This window comes from Molossus molossus, unplaced genomic scaffold, assembly GCF_014108415.1.
Source record: "Molossus molossus isolate mMolMol1 unplaced genomic scaffold, mMolMol1.p scaffold_m16_p_19, whole genome shotgun sequence".
NCBI lineage: Eukaryota > Metazoa > Chordata > Mammalia > Chiroptera > Molossidae > Molossus > Molossus molossus.
The window spans coordinates 44,025,565-44,046,158 of NW_023425354.1; the positions used below are offsets into that span (position 1 = coordinate 44,025,565).

Genomic DNA, 20,594 nt, shown 5'->3' on the forward strand with positions numbered 1-20,594 from the left:
CTAAAATCAATAAAGGTATTTTTTTTAAAAAAAGAACCCATCCATATTCATACACTCACAGGGCCTCATCACAGTTAAATAAAGCTGAAACTCTTCCCCGAGTAATGGATGGCAACTAAGGCCCAGACCATGGGAAATCTTGTGTAAACGCTGCCCCCGCCCCATCCTGTGGCCCTCACATCAGGAACACCCAATCAGCTCTAGACGTAGACAGAGTCTGAGCTCTGGATCTCCTCATTCTCCAGGTCTCCCCCCAACACGGGTCAGCCTGGGGCTGAGCACCTGGGGTTTAGCCCAGCTAAACACTGGTACCATATTCAGTACCCTAGAAACTATGAAGGACAATGATTAGGGAAACCCACAAATATCTCTTGGCTTCTCTGGGCCTCAGTTTCCCCTTCTGCACATGAAACAGCTCTGAGCTCCCACAGTTCTGACTACACCATCCCCCCCGTCAAAGGGCCCACATACTTTCTCCTCCCGGGGTCGGTAGTAAGAGATGAGCGTCAGCGTGATGTTGTAGAAGAAATAGAAGCAGAAGGACAGGAAGAACATGTACTTGGCAAACTTCTTCCATTTTATCCGCAGCAGCGTGTGCAGGGGCTCCAGGGTCAGCATCTCGTGCCGGTTCTGGGGGTAGACCACGGAGTCACCACAGAGGTGAGGGGAAGGGGGAACCATTGTCAAAGGCCCTCATTGCAAAGGCAGCTCTGAGACAGCACTGCCCGGGCAGGGGGCCAGGCACTATGCCAATGGACTGGTTTGGCAGGAGAGGGCAGGAGAGTAGTTTCCTGAGGCTCCTTGCCAGGGGGCCCAGGCAGCAGCTGAATGCCGCAGGAGCATCTGATGTCCAGTGGGGAGCGAGGGCTAGAAGGGAGCAGGAGTGTGACTGGGGTTCTGGCTCCAACTTAGCTCCTCTCCACTGAGTAACCTTAGAAAAGTCCCTAACCCTCTCTGGTCCTTCATCTCCTCATCTATACAACTGATATAAATCAAACTGCCCTACCCACCAGGCTGCCCTGAGGGTCCATGAAGACACCAGACAAGGCAGGCTCTGGGAAGCATGAGTCTTGGTAAAATGTCAAAAATGAAGATCCAGTCTGCTGCCTCACTTTCCCCCAGAGCCAAAAACTTCTCACTGCTGATCCTCTCTCTTCCCCTCCAGCTTCACTGACCATCCCCTCTTGCCTCCTCCAGGAAGGCCTCCCTGGTTGTTGCAGCTATGCACTTCCTGACCTTGGGGCCAGGTTTGGGAGAAAAGGAAATTCTAAGCAAAGTCATATAGAATGAGTAGGGCGATGGGGGAGAAACAAGATGGAGAAGATCGACACCAGCCAACTCCATCCACACACCCACCCTGCCTGGGATTCTAGAAGACCCTCACCCAAGGACCACTGGGAACAAGTGAACCCCACACAGGTCCTGCCCATATTGTGCCAACTCTGCCCACTAAAGCAAAGAAATGGGGGTTGCAGACATGTCCAGCACGGATCTTCCCAGTGTCCCCAAGCCCAGTCCCCATCCCTGCCATTCCCCAGCCCTCTGGGAGACCCACATCGATGTTGGTATTGTAGACAATGATTTCCAGCACCGATTTGTCTGTTGTGGTGTCCACATTGGTGAGGTCATAGAGCGAGGATGACACGGGCCCATATGCCCAGTCGGTGAACTTCCTGGACAGGCTCCGGAGGGGCTTCTCCTTGATCTCACGACTGAGGATGTACTTCAGGATCTGGGGGTAAAAAAAGGGAACAACTGTCAGCCATGGGTGGGAGCATTTTCCTGGGGCCAGAGATGCTCCTACCAAGGATGGACGAAGTCCCGCCTCTGCGCCGGACATCGTGACCCTGGGCCCATGTGGATTGGGCGAGAAGCTCGCTGAATGCCCATCTCACTGGGAACTGTGGCTACCAGACAGAAGGTACAAAGGCCCTTTGCAGGCTGTGGCAAGATGCACAGTCAGCTCTTAAAACCCAGTTCAGTGAAGAATCCGGGAACTGACAATTATGAGAGAGAATTCCTCTTTGGCCTGGAACTGAGAAGCTAGAAGTTTCTCCAGCTTTCCCATCCCACCCTCAGTCAAGACCCTGCAAGTTGGGGCTCACTGCTCGGGGCAGACACAAGGTGACTCAAGGTACCAGCCCTACAGAGAGGCCGGGGACCCACTCTAGGTCAGTGATCCTCAAACTCTGCTGTATATTACGTCACTGGGGAACACTAAAAAGTCCCATACCACCCGGCCAGTGTGGCCCAGTGGTTGAGCATTGACCCATGCATCAAGAGGTCGCCGGTTCGATTCCTGGTCAGGGCACATGCCCAGGTTGTGGGCTCGATCCCCAGTGAGGAGCATGCAGGAGGCGGCCAATTGATGTTCTCTCTCATTGATGTTTCCATCTCTCTCTCCCTCTCTCTTCTTCTCTTTCTAAAAATCAATAAAGAAAAAGAAAAAAAGAAAGAAGTCCCACACCACTGACTAACTCAACCCAAATCTCTGGAGGAGGCCCAGGCACCTGTATCTTATAAAGGTTCCTGGGTAGTTCCAAACGGCAGGCCAGATGGATAGCCACAGCTCTCCAGGTCATTGCTCCCCAAAAGCTGAGCTCTGGGGTACCCTAGTACCCTGGGGACCAGGTTTTCCTGAGGCACCAACCCAAGGCCCAGGAGGATGGACCTGTTGAAAAGGGCAGCGTCAGAGCCCTGATCTCACGAGAGACGGTGGGGTCCCCATCTCATCCCACACCGGAGCCTTGTCTGCAGAGCCCATGCAGAGAGCTCCTAGGGACAGAACAGGTCTCCCCAGAGACAGCGTCTGTGTCTCAAGCCTGGAATGGGAGGAATCGGAGAGGGGAGCGACACAATTCCTCCTTTGTCAAAGCTGTTCTCCATTTCCCCTCCCCCAAGAGAATGAAAAGGTCCCTTGTGAGCCCCAGCCCTGACCACTGGACCAGGACCCAAGGCCCTCAGGGCACCCACCCCCACCCCCTACCTTGATCTCAGACCAAGCATGGCTCCAGCCACCCAAAGATGTGAGCCCACCCCAGCTGGAGTCTCCATCCAGGCTCCCAGGTAAGCCTTGAGTTCCACAGCCACATCACAGGGCACAAAGGGCCATCAGCAGCCAGTGCTCTGCTGGGGTCTTAGCTCAGAGTTTCGACCTGAGGAGCAGGCTGGAGTTTCTCCACAGTTGGGAGAAGCAGCCCATTGGGTCCAGAGCAGCCATTCTGGGACTCCTGTCCTCACGAGAGGCTGAAGGCCCCAAGGGTCAAACACCCAGCCTTTGCTCAACGCCCTGCCACACAGGAGTCCGCAGGCATTTGAGATATCATGTCACTGCAGCCTTAAGTCTCCCCAGCTCTTGCCCCCAAGAGGGGGTCTCCAGGGCAGGAGACAGAAATATGGAGAATGAGGAACTGAAATCCAGAGGGTGAGCCCACGCTGCACCTCTGTGGCTCTGTGCGGTCATTCAGAACAAACCCACCTCGGGCCACAACAGCACTTCTTTTTTTTTTTTACTCATCCAAGGACATTTTTGCATTTATCTTCAGATAGAGTGAGAGGGAGAGAGGGAGGAAGAGTGAGAGAAACATCGATGTGAGAGAGATACATCAACTGGCTGCCACCCACACGACCCCAACCGGGCCGGGGACAAACTGCAACCAAGGTACGTGCCTTTAGCGGGAACCGAACCTAGGACTCTCTGGTCTGCGGGCCAACGCTCTAACCACTGAGCTAAACCGGCCAGGGCCACAACAGCACTTCTGAATCTAAGACTGAGAATTCCCCTGGCCAAGGTGTGACCTACGGGGCCCCAGGCAGGCAAATGGTAGAGTGCCTCCTGCCTGCCCATGGCCTCCAAGCCCCACCTCCGCCTTGCCCATCTTGGCAGCCAGCTGCAGCGGGGTGAGGCCGTCGTTGTTGCGCATGGTCTCCAGTTCCCAGTTGCCGCTCCTCAGCAAGATCATGTCATACATGCGCTTAACAAAGTCATTCTGTGTCTTGAAGTCTTCGGCCACTGTCACCAGCGCGTGAAGGATGTTGTTGCCCCGGGAGTCCTGTGAGGTGATATCTGTCTGCTCGTTCTCCATCAGCAGCTGCACAATCTCAGGCTGGTTGGTACATGCTGCCAGGGCAAGGGGTGTCTCGCCTGGGGGAGGGAGAGCACTGAAGCTTGGTTCTCTCATGGACCAGAGTGGTGTTCCCCAAGTCCCAGGACTGAAGTCTATATCCTGAACACCTCAGTAGCATTGACCCTTGAGGCTTCCTGTCCCTCTCCCAACTCCCCTTGTATGAGAAGAAACTGAAGCTAAATCATTGCAATGACCCCTTTTCTTAAACACATCAGGCATTGTCCTACCTCAGGGCCTTTGCACAAGCTGTTCCCTCTACCTATAGTGCTGTTTCTCGGATATCTGCATCACTCACTCCCTCACCTCCTTCAAGTCTCTGTTCAAATGTCACCTTTTCAATGAATCACCCTAACTATCGTATTTAAAATTGAAATCCACCTCCTAGAACTCTGTTTTCACTTGCCCTGCTTTACTTTTTATTTTTACAACAGCATGTATCATTTTCTAACATATTACTTAACATTATTTATTGTGTATATTATTGATGTTCTCTTTCCCATCTAGAATGTAAGTTCCATGAGGGCAGGGACCTTAGTTTTGCTCACTGATATATTTCCAACACCTAGAACAGTACTTACTGTATACAGTAAGTGCTCAATAAATAAGAAGAATGAAGGCAGGTGGCTCACACACGGCCTCAGGCAGAACCAGGACTGGATAGCAGGCCTCCTGCGGCTCACCTCCCAAACTCTGTCCTGTCCCCTTTCTGCAGCCCACCCAACAAATGTTTCCCAACATGGGCTCCAACCAGGTCTGATGCTGGGCAGTGGACCGAACGACACCCTGTCCTCAAGGCCGCCCAGACCCATCTAGTCCTGCTGATGTGAAAACCACCCAGAAGAGAAAACAGGTCAGTGGCTGTCAGTCAGTCAGGGCTGGGGTGGGTGGGAAGCAGGGTTGACGACAGCATTGTACCAGGAAAGTTTCTGGTGTGACGGAGCTGTGTTTCCTGTCCTGCTCACGGTGGTATGCATTTGTGGGAATGAACAGAACAGTACATTAAAATGGGTGAATTTTACTGTACCTAAAGTACACATTTAAAAACAATCTTTTTCACCTAGAACATCCTAACCCCAATTGCTGACCTGTGGGTCAGAGAATGTTCCTGCTCACACTTTTGCCTCCCTGTTTGCAGTCCGGAGAGGCTGAGCACAGAGGGCGGAGCCCAGAGCTGGCCGTCAGGGCACCCCAGCAGCCCCTTACCACCCGGGGCCATGTCCTCTCCCTGCTCACATCCTGTCTCCGCCTGTAACCTGGGGCTCTCTCCTTGCTCCCCCTCCCAGGTCCCTGTTCCTCGTAGACCACCTGTGTGCCTTAGACTACCAGGTGACACCCCCTGACTGTAGGCTCCCCACCTCCCCAGCCCCTCCCCCTCTGGTCCAATTCAGACGGGTCTGCCCCTGCCCACACCGGGTGCAGTTGGTCCTCCCAGACAAGTCTGAGCCGACCTCCAGCCCCCCGCCCACTAGGCCTCTAGGGGTGGTGGCTGTCGGGGCGGGGCGCCTTCCTCCCGGACCCCGCCCCCATCCTCGCCCAGCTGGCGGCACCCACCGAAGTAGAAGCCTTCGTGCTGGTACTTGGGGTTGAAGAAGACGCCCTTGGCGTGGGCGTTGACGTCGGCGCCGGCCGCGATGAGCAGCGCTGCGATGTCTCCCTGCCTCCGCTCGATGGCGATATTGAGCGCCGTCTGCCCTGCGGACGGGGGCGGGGCGCTCAGCGGCTGAGACCCGGCTGGCCTCTCCCTTTGTGGCCTCCCTGCCCTCCACGGAGCAGGCGACATAAGATGCCTGTCTGGTCTTGGTGTCGCCAGCTACCAAGAGTCCCAACTCCATTCTCCGCTCTATTCACTCTTACTGGAAAGCAAGGACTTAGGGAGCTGGGGACACGGGCACGGGGAGGCGGCTCTGCTCTCCTCCGAAGCAGTCTCCCTGAAAAGAACGTGCTGCCATGGGGGAGGCGGGGGCGCCCCAGGACCGGAGCAGGGGCGCTCACTCCAGTCCGCGGGGTGAGGGCTTTCCCAGAAGCGGCCTCCAAACTGCCATCGGGTAAGTTTAACAAGGCTGGGTGGGGCCGGCTCAGGGCCGGATAAGCCAGGTTAAGAGGTTAGAGCTTTACCCTAAGGGCCACGGGAAGTCACCAGGTGCTGAAACAGGAAAGTGACGTCACCAGACTTTTGGGTTTCGCACGTGGGCGTTTTCAGATCACTAGGGCTGCAGAATTGTAGCATGTCTTAAAAAGAGCCCAGACATGTAGAAATGTTGCTCCAGTGGAGAAAGAGATAATGAGGCCCAAAGAACCTTAGGAGAAAGAGTCCTCAGGATGGCTGGGGGGCTTGGGGAAGAAGAGGTGTCTCAGGTAGGGTCCAGGTGTCTGCCCTGGGTCCTGGGTGACTGGTGCAGGTGACTGAGGAAGAGGAGACAAGCAGCAGGAAAGTGGAGAAGGGACATTAATCCTGTTGGTGGAGCCTTCAGAACCTCCAGATAGAAGCCTGGGGAGTGGGAAGGGGGGTACGTATGTCAGAATGTCCCACCAGAAAGCATTTTCCAAAGAGCTGCCGTCTTGCCGTACATGAAAATAAATCCCTGGTGGATTAAAGAACTAAGCACTTTTCACATTGGAAAATGTGTTTACAATTAACCTCTTGGTACAGAAAACCTTAAGCAAGATCCAGAATGCAGAAACCATAAATAAAAAACTGGCATATTTGCTTACATAAAAATTAAATATTTCTGTATGTCAAAAAAAACATCTTAAAGAAAGTTAAAAGACAATTGCTAGGCCGGGGGAAATATTTGAGACATATAAAAGAGACCATGTGTTTTTTAAAGTCCATGATATATTAAGAGGCCTACAAATCAATAAAAAGACAACCTAAAAGGAAACAGAGAAAAGAATACTAAGCAGAGAAGAAAATATACACAGCCAATAAAGAAAGTGAAAGATGTCCAGAATCACTGGTAACCGGGAAAATGAAAATCTGAACCTAATGGGCAAAGAAAACAAGAAGGATTAGTGAAGGGCGGGGGAAGGAGCACCTTTGTACTCTTTTGTGAGGGCCAGTTTGTCAAAAAGCACTCTAATTGTAAGTGTGCATGCCGCTGGACCCAGAAATTCCAATTCAAAGTCTTTCCCTAAAACACGTGTACACGGTGCACAGGACCATAGACACGAGTGTGCGTTGTGACACTGTCATAGCGAAACAGGGGAAACAACCTGAATGTCTGTCAACAGGGAGATGAAAATTAGCCACAGTACAGCTGTACTCAAACTAAGCGAGTAAAGAGGAGGCAGACTTTAATATTCTGACCTGAGAAAGTGTCTGAGACATAGAGTTAACCCCCAAGAAAGCAAGTGGTAGAACACTACATATAGTATAATACTGTTCTATGTTAAATAAATGAATAATAAAAAAAAAACTATCTACTTCTATGGGCACCTACACACATCTGTCAACAGCCTAGGAAAGTCCTTAAAGCATGCACGCCATAGGAATCCTCTCTGGAGAGGAGACTGAGAAACAAGTGAAGGGTTCCTTTTTAACTTAGTTAAAATATTTGAAAGCTTTACAATGAAATTCTATTCATGTGTTATTTATGTAATTAAAAATAAATTGTTATGTTGAATCTCGATGAAGAATATCTAAGGGTTCATTGCGCTAATATTTCAAGTGTATGTTTACAATTTTTAATAAAAAATTTAATTGAATAATTGTTTTAAAAATGTAAATTTCACCCTGGTCCTTTTGGCTCAGCGGTTAGAGCATCAGCCTGTGGTCTAAAGAGACCCCAGTTCGGTTCCCACTAAGGGCGTGTACATCAGTTGCAGTTTGTCCCCGGTCCAACCCTAGTTGGGTTGTGTAGGTGGCAACCACTCGATGTGTTCCTTTCATGTCAATGTTTCTCTCTCTCTCTCTCTCTCTCTCTCTCTCTCTCTCTCTTCCTCTCTCTCCCTCCCACTCTATCTGAACAAAAAATGGAAAAATGTCCTCAGGTGAGGATATAAAAAATATATATATAAGTCTCACCCTGGCTGGTTTGGCTCAGCAGTTAGAGCATTGGCCTATGGACCAGAGACTCTCGGGTTTGATTTCCGGTCAAGGGCACATACCTGGGTTGCAGGTTCAATCCCCAGCCCCGGTTGGAGTCATGCAGGAGGCAACCAATCCATGTGTCTCTTTCACATCAGTGTTTCTCTCCCCACACTGCCACCTTCCACTCTATCTAAAAATTAATGGGAAAATATCCTCAGGTAAGGATTAACAACAAAAAAAAATTTTTTAATAAAAATAAAAATGTAAGTCTCTGAAGGCCTCTGATAAAATGCTAAAAATAGTAATATTTTAAAAATTGTCATTGTATCCTCTTAGTAGTGTAGAAAGGAAATATTAGCCTCTGCCAGATGGGGAAACTGAGGCTCAGAAAGACAAGGTGATTGCCCGAAGTAAGGAAAGTACTACTCTTGTGGTCCCAGGCGGCAGGGAGTGAACATGGAACCCGCAAAGGAAGGTACTGGCCGATACCACCAGGGGGAGAGTGGAGGGGTTTGTGTCTGGGAAGACGGGAATCAATGGTTCCTCCCACCATGCAGAGACAGTGAGTGCCCACAGCCCTCCACTAACCCACCACGGATACAAATCCATGAAAGAAGGAAAGGACAAGAGGAGACTCAGAAAGGAGAGAGGTAGGATTTGCAGCCAGGACAGTAAAGCCTTTAATAGAGACACTAATCTCTATTTATTCACTCATTCAAAAAACTTTTCTTAAGGACCTTTTATATGAGACCCCAAGGGCACCAAAGCACCCATTGTGGGGAAAACCGAAGTCCATGCCTGCCCTCAAGGAGAACATGCTGCTAGAAAGAGGAGTCTGTAAGTCTCTACAATACTGACAAGAAAAGGGGATAGAAGGAGACTGAAAAGGGAGGAGAGTCAGGACAGAGAAGCTTGAGGCACTGGCCTAAACCTCCCTGGCTACAGGACGGGTATCAGCTCCCTAGTGACAGGCTGAAAACATTATATAGCTCATTCAGTTTCTCTCTTTGCTTTGGCTACCAGGGAACTCACTGTGTAGTTCAACACTCAGTTGTAACAATCTTTTCTGAATTTCCTCTCTTCCAATTGATAGCTTTTAGTTTTTCACAGTCCTTGGCTTTTTTTTTTTTTTGTATATAACAAAAACTCTTATGAAACTGCAGAGTTTCGATAAACAAATAAAAATAAAAATGACTTTATCCCATGAGAAATTGAAGGGCCCAAGCTAGACTCCCACCTGCAAAAGGCTGAGATGTTTAGTGCCCCCATCATATCCTGAAGGCTGTATCCAGTCATTTCTTGAGCCCGGCCCTTTATCACAAGCACCTCATAAGATCATAACAGGATGTTGATTGACTCCAGACCCTCAACTAAGGATCCACCTTCCGGATTATTCACAACATATTTCCTGGGCAGGGAAACACTACCCCAGGGGGTCTCCTTGCCCCCTCCCTCACCCACCTCAAAGAGAAGCCTCAAAACTAGACCCAAATGGGCCAGTTAACAATACTGACGATGATGATACTAACAGTTGCCATGTTTGAGCCCCACCCAGCCCTCTAACCTCATTTCCTGCCTTCTTTCCATCACTCAAATGTGCCAAGTTCATTCCTATCTCGGGCTGTTGCCCTTGCCTCATTCTGGATCCTTCTCATCATACAGGCCTCAGGTCAAAGGTTACCTCTCTGACCATCCACCCTAAAGTTGTTCATCCCCAGTTACTCTTGGTCACATTCTCTTCTTTTATTTTCTAAGCATTTTCCATCTAAAATTAGCTTCTTTTTTTTTAAATCTTCACCTGAGGATATTTTTACATTTCTTTTCAGACAGAGTGGGGGGGAGAGAGAGAGAAACATCAATGTGAGAGAGGCACATCGACTGGTGGCCACCCACATGACCCCAACTAGGGCTGGGGACAAACCACAACCGAGGTACGTGCCCTTGGCTGGAATCGAACCTGGGACTCTTTGGTCCGCAGGCCGATGCTCTAACCGCTGAGCCAAGCTGGCCAGGGCTAAAATTACCCTCTTTAGCTCAGTGGCCTTCGTCTGTCGTGTCACCACTGCACCCCGGTGCCACCGACAATGCCTGGCATGAGGTCAGTGCTCAAAATTACTTGCAGAGGACGGAAGGGAGAAGTGCCTGCTCTGTGCTCTGGGCCTCCGGTGACAGCGTGCCTCTGCGTGGCCTGGTTGTCACCTGCTGTGCACACACCCCTCCCGCAGGCAGGTACCTTCGTAGGCCTCCTCGGTGTACTCGGCGTTGACGAACCTGTCCAGGATGTCGTTCTCATCGGCAAAGGCGAGCAGGATCCGCACGACCTTCTTGGTGTTGGGGTTGATGTTCAACAAGGCCTTCATCAGGCAGGTCTTTCCGGTGTCTGAGGCCGTCAGTTTGTGCATGAGGAAGTCTGCAGGTAGGGTCACAGGGTGGCGCCTCAGGAGGGGCCCTGGGCCCTCCCAGCCCAGAGGAGGGGAGGCCAGGGTGTGAGAGCTGCGGCCTCAGACCTCAAGACCTGGCTGCACGCCCCCTGCTGCCTCCCTGAGCCCACACGCGCCCATCTCCACTCTCCTCCAGCTCCTTTGTGGGCTCCTGCTCAGAGGCCTTTCACTGGTTGGCTTCTTCACCCTCTCCCTGGGAGAAGGCAGTGTCACCCACCGCATAGCTTCCCACTGTCTACCTCAGTGCTAACACCCTGAAATCTCCAGCCTGCCCCCTCCTGGTCGCCTACAAATAAATCTCACCCACTCTCCCGCCTGCTACTCCCCTAGTCACCAATGGCGCCGCTCGCCTCCTTCCTCTCCCTCATTGTCCATGTCCTTGCGTCCCGCCAGCGCCACTGCCTGAAGTGCGGCTCCTCCTCCCTCAGCCCTGCTGCTAGGGTCCCACTCTGCCTGGACAGAGACCTCCTCCAGTTTCACCCCCATCCTCCAGGTAGGAGCCAGGCCATGACCCTCACCTGTCTAAGACCCTCCATGGCTCCCCATTGCCCTCAGAGTCAGGTTCAGAGTCCCTAACCCAGCATTCAAGGCTCCACCCACACCAGCCCCACGGGTTGGTGGGAGGGAAGGTGGACAGCAGGAGCCACGCAGGGCCCCCAGCTCTGCCCCTTCTGCCAGGGCCAGGCACTGACCAGACACATCCAGGTTGCGGCGCCTCTTGCAAAGCTCCTGCAGCTCCACCAGCAGCTCCAGTAGCTCCTGCACGCAGCCCTCGGACACAGCCGCAAAGATGCGCTTCTTCAGCTGCTTCTTCTTCCGCCTCTGCTCTTCTTTGGCCAGGTTTGCGCTGAGGCCAGAAAATGTTTCCAACTCACCACCATGCACCCCCACCCCCACTCTGTCCTTTTCCCCCACCAGAGCTGCTGTGCCCACAGGACACTGTACCCCCAACATCTCCTCGTGCCTGTCACAGTGCCTAAAATCCCCTCCATTTGTGCTCCGGGCCGCTGGGATCCAAGGTGCCCTAGGCAGCATCCCCTTCTAATCCAAATGCAATCACATTTGATCACAATATCTATTTGGACACACATATTAATGAATAGGAAGGATATATGCCTAACAGTTAACAGCGATTTCTTTGAAAGTATGAGATTAAGGGAAGGGAAAATGCATTTTCATATTTTGCGTTGTTTGAATTTTTTCAATGATCCCTGCCCGCCCTCACACTCCAAATGGGCCACCGTGGTAACGGGTTGATGTGTGTCCTCTGCCTGCATGTGTTCTTGCAAATGTACTTTGGTGTGTGATGGTTTAGATGCGTGCATTTTAAATCTGTACGTGGTATTGCATTAAGTCCCCGTTCTGCAGCATACTGTAATGGGTGGGTATCACTTTTGCAGTTTATAGAATGTAATAGTCCCCCCCCAATAAATTTCCTACACATCACAGCCATGGGCCCAGACATTTGTCCCAGCCCCCCAGAAATGGTGGTTTCTTTCTCTTTCCTTCAGGGCCCGAGTGCCTGTCCTTCTGGCACCTGCCTGGTGGCCACTGGGAGGAGGGGAAGGGTCAGGCTTACCTGGGACTGTTGGGATTGGACGGAGTCTCTGTCACATCATCCTGAGGAGATTGTGGGGAGTCCATGTCATCACAGTTGCCAGAGAGGCTGGAGGGGAGGGGAAGAGAAGAAAAGGGGACAAGTTTAAAATGAACTATGTTAGCATGCCACAGCCAAGGTCGGCCATGTGGCCCGGGCCAGTACTGCCGTCCTCCGGAGCCAGGGCCAGCGGGGGCAGGGGGCAGGGGGCCGGGCGCGGGCCGGGCAGCGGGTCATACTCACCACTGCCGGATGTTGGAATCCATAGGCTTGGAGAAGATGGGGGGAGAGGTCTTGGCGACAATGGGGTTGGGCTCAAACCCTTCTATCTCCAGGAAGAAGTGTGCGCTGGGGGACAACCAAGCAAGGCCATTAGCGCTGGGGCAGGGCCTGTCTGCCTGTGTGTCCTGCCACCTGCAGCCAAGGGTGCCCACCCGCTCCACCCGCCCCAAGCTGGACTCTGCCCTCGTGGCCTTGCTGAGTCCTCACAGCAGCCCTGTGGGTGGGTATTGTCCTTCTCACCCACATTTCATAGGTGGGCATGTGGAGGCTCTGGGGTCAAGCAACTTGCTGATGTCACACTGCAGGTAGGTGGCAGAGCCTGGGTTCAGAGCTGGGTCTAGGTGACTTTTCACTAGAAATTCTGGCTAGGTGAATCCAGTCGTCTCTGGTGGGCGTGGCTACCACCTGAGGGGCATTCTCCTGTCTGCAGGCTCAAAGGACTCAGCAGGGGTGGGGAACATGCCAATGGGAGCTAATTCCTTCATCCCCATCCCCGCCCCAACTGCCCCCCCCACCCCCCACCTCAGGTCTGAAGCAGACCTGTCCAGAGAAGTCCCTAGACCCTGAGATCTACAGAGGCCTTTCTTGGCTCTTGGGGGAGAGGAGAAGGGCTGGGGACACACTGGCTGCTCAGGTACAGTCCCCACCCCTTCTGTCATCTCTCATTCTGGGAATCCTGGTTAGGAGGGAAAACCCAGGAAAGCACTTTGGACAGTGGAGGGGCGACCGCCTTCCTCTGGGGCTGGGAGAAGAGAGGTGTGAGCTCAGAGCCCCGGGGAAGGGGGGGAGACTCACTGCCCCATGAACCGCAAGACACCCGAAGATGTGACTCCCCAGCTAGACACAGCCTCAGCCAGCCGTCAGACACACCCACAGGTGCAGACACGCACGGGCTCCGAACCCACAATCACACACTGAGAGACATGCGCCTTCTCGCCTTCTCGTGGCAGCAGGATGGTGAGGTTGGCTGAGGATGACCTGTTACAGCAACACCCCCACCCCACAGCGCCGCAGGGTAAGGAGAGAAGGAAGCAAGATCGTTCCCAGTCTTGTACAAAGGAAGGAGGGAAGGAGGAAGGAAAGAAGGAAGGAAGGAAGGAAGGAAGGAAGGAAGGAAGGAAGGAAGGAAGGAAGGAAGGAGAGAAGAAGGGAGGGAGGGAGGGGAGAGGGAGGGAGGGGAGAAGAGGGAGGGAGGAGGGAGAGGAGGGAGGGAGGGGAGGGAGGGAGGGAGGGAGGGGAGGGAGGGAGGGAGGGAGGGGAGAGGGAGGGAGGGAGGGAGGGAGGGGAGAGGGAGGGAGGGAGGGAGGGGAGAGGGAGGGAGGGAAGGAGGAAAAGTGGCTGAGGAATTAGTAGTTGGGTGGATAAATGGGTGACTAGATGAAGAGAATGGGCCAACACAGCCTTACCCTGCAGATGTGTTTGGAGGTTATATCCCTCAAGTGACTCCTACTGGGCTCTCAGTTGCCCAAAGTCCTCGCCTCTTGTTCCCAGTCTTGCACTAGAAGCTGAGGAGGGGTCCTTTGCCTCTCTTCACGCCTCCTCCTTCTCAGGGCCTCCTCCCAGAGCTCAGAGGGGGTCTTAAGAATGGCCCAGCAAACCATCATCAAGTCCTCTCCACTCCAGGCCTGGGCACTGAGGGCCCGGAGAAGGGGAGGGGCATGTCCTCGTTTCACCTTGAAGTGGCCTCACTTGTGCTGAGGGACTGTCCTGAGCCACCAGGCTGCTTACTCATCAGCTCACCCCCTCCTTCACTCCTTGTCTGCCTGCTCCTGCACTGACTCACCCACTCACTCCAGAACACAGACATGCCCCGTACAGGAAGCATGGGGCAGGAGGGAAGTGATGACCTTCCCAGAGGTCCTGACCTCAGAGATCTCGACCAGAGTGAAGACACCGTCCTGATAACTGTGTTACCTGTTCAGAGAGACCGCAGGAGCTCAGGGGAGCCCTCCCGGTGAGGACAGGCATGGGGAAGGTCCTGTGCTCTGTGGGGGTGGGACTGGGCAGGGTCATGAAATGCACCTGTGGTTGGGGAAAGTCCTGAAGCAGAGAGAGCAGCACGAGAGAGCCCCTGGCAGGAAGGCGAGGGCTGTGTCTGAGAAAGGAAGTCTTTGGGCCCTGGGAAAGAGCGGTAAGAGCCAGGCTGGAGAGGACCCAGCTGTGGGCGAAGATCCAACTCGTGGGGCAGGGAGCTGCTGGACCAGGAGGGCCTGCCCCTGCCTACCCTGCTCGCCACTGCGGATGCCACCTCTCACCCCCGTCAGGAGCAGATGGCAAGGTCTTGTGACATCCTGGCTCCTGACCCGCCGCAGATGCTGCTTGTTTATTTCTACCTTTGGCCCAGAACAAAGGGCACCACCTGGTGTTGTTAACCCAGGTGTGCAGAGAGCTCGGCACCGTTTCTCCTGCGCGCCTGTCTCTTCGAAGGCACAGAACTGCCTCGAGCAGCCCCAGGGCTGGGGACCAGCCTGTCTCCCTGCTTCTCCCAGGAAATGCCCAGGTGCTCCGAGCCCCATGAGGCCAACTCCTGCACAGGCTTCATCAGTCTGCATCTCCGTCCCCGGCACACCTTGCCCAGCACCCAGTAAGATGGTCACGGTGACAGCGAGTGGCATGATGGTTCCGGGAAAATCTCTCCAAAAATCTCCCCAGTCTAGATTTCTCGGTGCCTTCCATTCCACCATGAGTACATATTTTCTTAGTGGTCAAAATTGCCTTCTTTTCACATATAATTTTTCTTTTTTTTTTTCCTAGACCTGAGGAGTCCTATACTCAGTTCTGAGGGAGATACCCAACTTTTCAGGGTGTTGGGAGAAGTAGGCACACAAGAGCCCTCTGGAAGGAGAAAGGGCCACCACTTCCTGAGACAAAGGTCACATCCCACACTCAGGCCCTTGACTGGTCAAGGCCACAGGCAGAACAGAGCCTGGACCAAGTTCATGGACAGGGATGGGCTCAGGAAGCACAGCTTTGCTGGGAGAACCTGGGCTTTTCCAAACCCTGCCCTCGATCCTTCCCTGAGATTCAAACCGCCCCTGGGAATGAGGGGGGCGAGGGGAAGCGGGGCAGGGGGTTGGTGTTTAGTGGCTTAGTAAAGGATGTCTCTGCTCTCACGCAGACAAGCCCACCCAGACCCAGGCTGCCCACGGTCCTACCGAGACCTGCCTGATCTCCGCTCTCTCTCCTGTGCTCCAGAATGGAGCTTCCCCCGAATGGCCCCTGGGCACCTCTCCACCAACATGCACACCTGAACTTGACTTATGCCTCCTGACCTTGCTCCTTCTCCTCTGACGTGCCCATGTTAGAGGTGGCCCCATCATCCTTCCAGGTCCCCCCACCGGAAGAAGGGAATGTCTCTGGTTCCTCATTCTCCCTCCCTCCCGTAGTTGATCCTGTGGACCCCATGATCCTCATACCTCTCTGACTGGTCCCCTTTTCTCCACCTTTCACCACCCAGACTCAGACCTCATCACCTGGGCTTCCCAACAGCTTCTTCTCCAATCCATCATCCACACAGATCACCCACAGTATCCTTTCCAAAATGCAAATCTTGCCACGTCCTCCCTGTCCCACAAAACCTTGCGTGGCTCCCCACTCAGTCTGTCCAGCCTCCTTAACTGACCACCAAGACCCAGCCCCAATGGGACTCATCTCCTCAAACTCCCCCACCCGTCCAGCACTTCAGTCGCATGGGACTCCTCACTGGCCCCTCCCCCCAGCCTCTGCCGGGATGCCCTCCTCCTCCTCTGCACCGACGGCCTCATCCACTCTGGCACCACCTCCTCCAGGAAGCGCCCTACGACTGCCCACAGGATCAGCATTACCTGCCCCTACCCTGCCTAGCTCACCCTCTCCAGGGCACGCCCTACGTTCTCCTAGGTGCCCCCTCACCAACCAGACGGTGGGTAGGGGCAGGCATTCTTTCTCCCTCCCTAGCCTGGGCTCAGCCCCAGACCTGATATGCCTCGGTGATTATTATCAAACCCACCTAGAAAGGGCACCGAGCCCTGGCCCGTTTGGCTCAGCAGTAGAGCGTCGGCCTGTGGTCCAGAAAAGGCACCGAGCTCACCTCTGGCCTAAGAGTGGGTCCAGGACGAGGGCAGAGGAGGCAAACGGCCCAGCCTGGACAGGGGGCCCGCCCCAGGGCCGGGGAGGCCCAGCTGGGATGGAGGAAGGGCATGCAGCCTTGAGGGGCACCAAAGAGGCTGAGGGGCGGAGGGACAACAGCGGAGGCAGCTCAGGGGCCCGTTGTGACCCTGGAGAAGTCCTTTCCCTGCTCCACGTTCTCGACTGCGAGGTGGTCACCACCACCCCAGTGTCGCCCTGTTCCCAGGGCCCGAGTGGAGTGATGATGAAAATGGTGACGGTGAAGATGAAGCTCAAGGTTACAAAAGAGCTGTCAGTGCCCACATGTTCTGGGCACTGAGTGCGGGGCAGGCACTGTGCTGGGCACTTTGGTGGCACAATTCCAACCAGCCACCGTCTTATGCGTAGGTGCCATGCGGATGTCCCCCTGCACAGGTGCAGTTAGAGACGGAGAGCCCCATGGGTGCACATGAACACAGTACCCAGTGGGGGTCCCGGCCACCTGTAATTTCCACCCGCCTTCTTTTTTTTTTTTTTTTTATCCTCACCCGAGGACATTTTTCCATTTTTTGTACAGATAGAGTGGGAGGGAGAGAGAGGAAGAGAGAGAGAGAGAAACATCGACGTGAAGGGACACATCGAGTGGCTGCCACCCGCACGACCAACCAGGGCCGGGGACAAACTGCAACCGAAGTACGTGCCCTTAGCGGGACCCGAACCCGGGTCTCTCCGGACCGCAGGCCGATGCTCTAACCGCTGAGCCAAACCGGCCAGGGCTCCACCCGCCTTCTGCTCCTTGTCTCTAGGATGGCTCCAGCAATCCCTCACTCCCCTAGGAGCCTTCCTGAATGTTCCCGCTCAGTGCCCCCGACCCCTCCAGGGACCCTGATTATCCTGTCATGCTGACCTCCCCAGCTCAGCCCCCTGAGTTTGCAGCGTGGTGTCCCCACCCCACCCCCAGTTATACTTAGTTGGGCACCAGGCCACCACAGATGAGCCTGAGACTCTCAGGGCCACTCAGGGCCACTCCTGTGCCCTCCAGCGCAGCACCCAGGCCCAAGCCCGACCGTCCTACCTCTTCTTCGTGGGCGTGATCTCCGCTGGCCTCTTCTCCTGCAGCACGACGTGGTTCCCACTGGGGACGGTGACTTTCCTGCCCAGGAGGGGCGCCATCTCCTTGGGGTGGGCATTCATGGCTAGAACACAATCACCGCACAGATGCTTGGGCCGAGGGGCATGGAGGAGCTTCAGGCTGCCCCAGAGCATGTACGGCTAATGCTTACGTCCCCTGAGATGGGGAGCTCACTCTCTCCCTTCCCAGGCCGCCGCCTTCTCTCAGGGACAGCGATACGCCCTGAAGCCTCCCCTGCTCCCTGCTCCCTGCTCCAGCTCTCCGGCTCCTGCGGTCCTGGGACAGCCCAGCAGAGCCCCCGGGTACAGACCACCGTGCCCCGAGCCTCTCTCGAGGCTTCATCTCCAGCCCCACAGTCTCCGGGTGGGCCGCTGAGAACACACTGCGTTCTCAATGCTCGTCTCGGGTTTTGTGTTTGGACCTCTGCTCAACAGAACAGGACCGGTCGCCTCCTTTGCTCTGGACACTGTGCTCCTAATAACACAGCTTCAGGCCCCCTGGGTTTCGAGATTTCTTGGCACCCTAGTGGTCTCCTCAGCTAACATGCTGACCGTCTCTCTCTTACCCACACAAAGCAGAGTGTAACCAGCCTCGCGTCTGTCTGTCCACCAAGAGGGAGCAACTGAGCCCCCTCCCCAGAGGCAGAGGCAGCCCTCAGACAGATCTGCTGTCCTAACCTCGGCTGGCTCCCTGCTGGTGGGAGGGAGGCCCTGGGAAGGGGCGCTCATGCATCTTGAGGAGACTGGGGAGGGAGGGCAATCCAAGCAGACGGGACAGCCTGAGCCAAGCAGACGGGACAGCCTGAGACAGCCAGGGGTCAAAGAGTTGAGTGAGTGGCAAAGAGCTGGTGTGTCTGGAGAGCCTGGGTTGTCCATGGGGAGCCTGGGTTGTCCATGGGGAGCCTGGGTTGTCCACGGGGAGCCTGGGTTGTTAATGGGGAGCCTGGGTTGTCTATGGGGAGCCTGGGTTGTTCATGGGGAGCCTGGGTTGTCCATGGGGAGCCTGGGTTGTCTATGGGGAGCCTGGGTTGTCTATGGGGAGCCTGGGTTGTTCATGGGGAGCCTGGGTTGTTCATGGGGAGCCTGGGTTGTCCATGGGGAGCCTGGGTTGTCCATGGGGAGCCTGGGTTGTCCATGGGGAGCCTGGGTTGTCCCGGGGGAGCCTGGGCGGTCGATGGGGAGCCTGGGTTGTCCATGGGGAGCCTGGGTTGTCCATGGGGAGCCTGGGTTGTCTATGGGGAGCCTGGGTTGTCCATGGGGAGCCTGGGTTGTCTATGGGGAGCCTGGGTTGTCCATGGGGAGCCTGGGTTGTCTATGGGGAGCCTGGGTTGTCCATGGGGAGCCTGGGTTGTCTATGGGGAGCCTGGGTTGTCCATGGGGAGCCTGGGTTGTCTATGGGGAGCCTGGGTTGTCCATGGGGAGCCTGGGTTGTCTATGGGGAGCCTGGGTTGTCCATGGGGAGCCTGGGTTGTCTATGGGGAGCCTGGGTTGTCCATGGGGAGCCTGGGTTGTCCATGGGGAGCCTGGGTTGTTCATGGGGAGCCTGGGTTGTCTATGGGGAGCCTGGGTTGTCCATGGGGGGCCTGGGTTGTCCATGGGGGGCCTCGGTTGTCTATGGGGGGCCTCGGTTGTCCATGGGGGGCCTGGGTTGTCCATGGGGGGCCTGGGTTGTCCATGGGGAGCCTGGGTTGTCCATGGGGAGCCTGGGTTGTCCATGGGGGGCCTGGGTTGTCTATGGGGGGCCTGGGTTGTCCATGGGGAGCCTGGGTTGTCCTTGGGGAGCCCCGGCAGCCAGAGGCTTGGGAGCAGGGTGGGCCATGTCGTGATAGCCTAGAACACCAGTCAGGAGCTGAGACAGATCCCCAGGGCAGCAGGGGACATGGGAAGGCTTCAGGTTACACAGGAGACAGCCCCTGAGAGACAGCAGGTGTGTGTGGGATCGGAAGACCAGAGGCCAGGCGCCCGGGGGGCTGCTCTGGTGGCCATCAGGATGGGAGGAGGGCTAGCCTCACAGGTTGAGGTGGTCAGGGGCCATGTGGACAGGAGGTGGATCTCCGTCAGTGGGGCCGTTCTCGGCCCGAGCAGCCCTCGGGGAACTCCCTCGGGGTCACGGAGGTGGGGTGAGGGGCAGATCTCTGTAAGAGCCCAGTTCGGGGAGGGACGCCGGGGCCACTGCTGGTCCTGCCTCCAGAAGCTTCCTGGAGGAAGTATCCGGGGCAGGTTGTCATCAGACTGGAGTGAGGTTTAGACATGTCACAGCCCCCTACACACACTGAAAGTGAGCAGCCTTGGGAGAGGAGGAGACATTTGGGGGAGGCCTTGCCCCAGGGCACAGGCACCTCGAGGCAGGGAGCTCTGAGGAGGGGCCTCAGGGCCCAACAGGTGGAGCAGCCCATCCAGAGACGACCGCAAGCAGCCGACGCACAGAAGCGAAGGCCCAGAGTGAAGAGGAGGATGACAGGCGTATCATACCTCCCTGGGCCTCTGTTTCCTACTCTGAGAAATGGGCCGAATGGTCCCCAAGGGCCCTATATCCCTGTGCATGACAGCTGGGCCGTGGGTGTGGGGCGGCACTGGACAGCCAGGCAGAGAGGTTCAGGAAAACTCCGGACGGGGACTGCGGCAGCTGTAATTAGCTCCCTGAGTCACGGGCAAGCCCTGCGTCTCACCAGCTGGACTCTCTCAAGGCCTCGGCATCCCTCTCTCCGGATCGAGCTCCCACCTTTGAGGTTGTGCCTGCCCAGCCCTGACACTGTCTGGAAGGGCCTTCCCTGGGAGATGAACCAGGCCCACAGCCCCAGGGAGCCCCAGGGAGCCCCGGCCTCTGGCCCAGCACCTGTGGAATGCGGGGGCCCTGTCCCTCTCCATCTCTGGAGCCACCTCACCCCTTCCAGAAATTC

General features: G+C 55.3%; 1 protein-coding gene across 2 annotated transcripts in view; it reads right to left on the reverse strand.

The window, feature by feature from the left end:
- The window catches only part of TRPV3 (transient receptor potential cation channel subfamily V member 3), a 34,045-nt gene that overhangs the window by 12,830 nt on the left and 621 nt on the right, over nt 1–20,594 (reverse strand). For both annotated transcript variants that reach the window (XM_036268619.1, XM_036268618.1), the window contains exons 2-10: nt 17,639–17,759; nt 12,439–12,543; nt 12,178–12,264; nt 11,291–11,445; nt 10,391–10,567; nt 5,679–5,819; nt 3,864–4,144; nt 1,556–1,732; nt 472–630 (exon numbers count right to left, since the gene is read on the reverse strand). In XM_036268619.1, coding sequence (XP_036124512.1) covers nt 472–630; nt 1,556–1,732; nt 3,864–4,144; nt 5,679–5,819; nt 10,391–10,567; nt 11,291–11,445; nt 12,178–12,264; nt 12,439–12,543; nt 17,639–17,757 — 1,401 coding nt within the window. In that variant the 5' untranslated portion in view covers nt 17,758–17,759. The remainder of the gene's footprint in view (nt 1–471; nt 631–1,555; nt 1,733–3,863; nt 4,145–5,678; nt 5,820–10,390; nt 10,568–11,290; nt 11,446–12,177; nt 12,265–12,438; nt 12,544–17,638; nt 17,760–20,594) is intronic.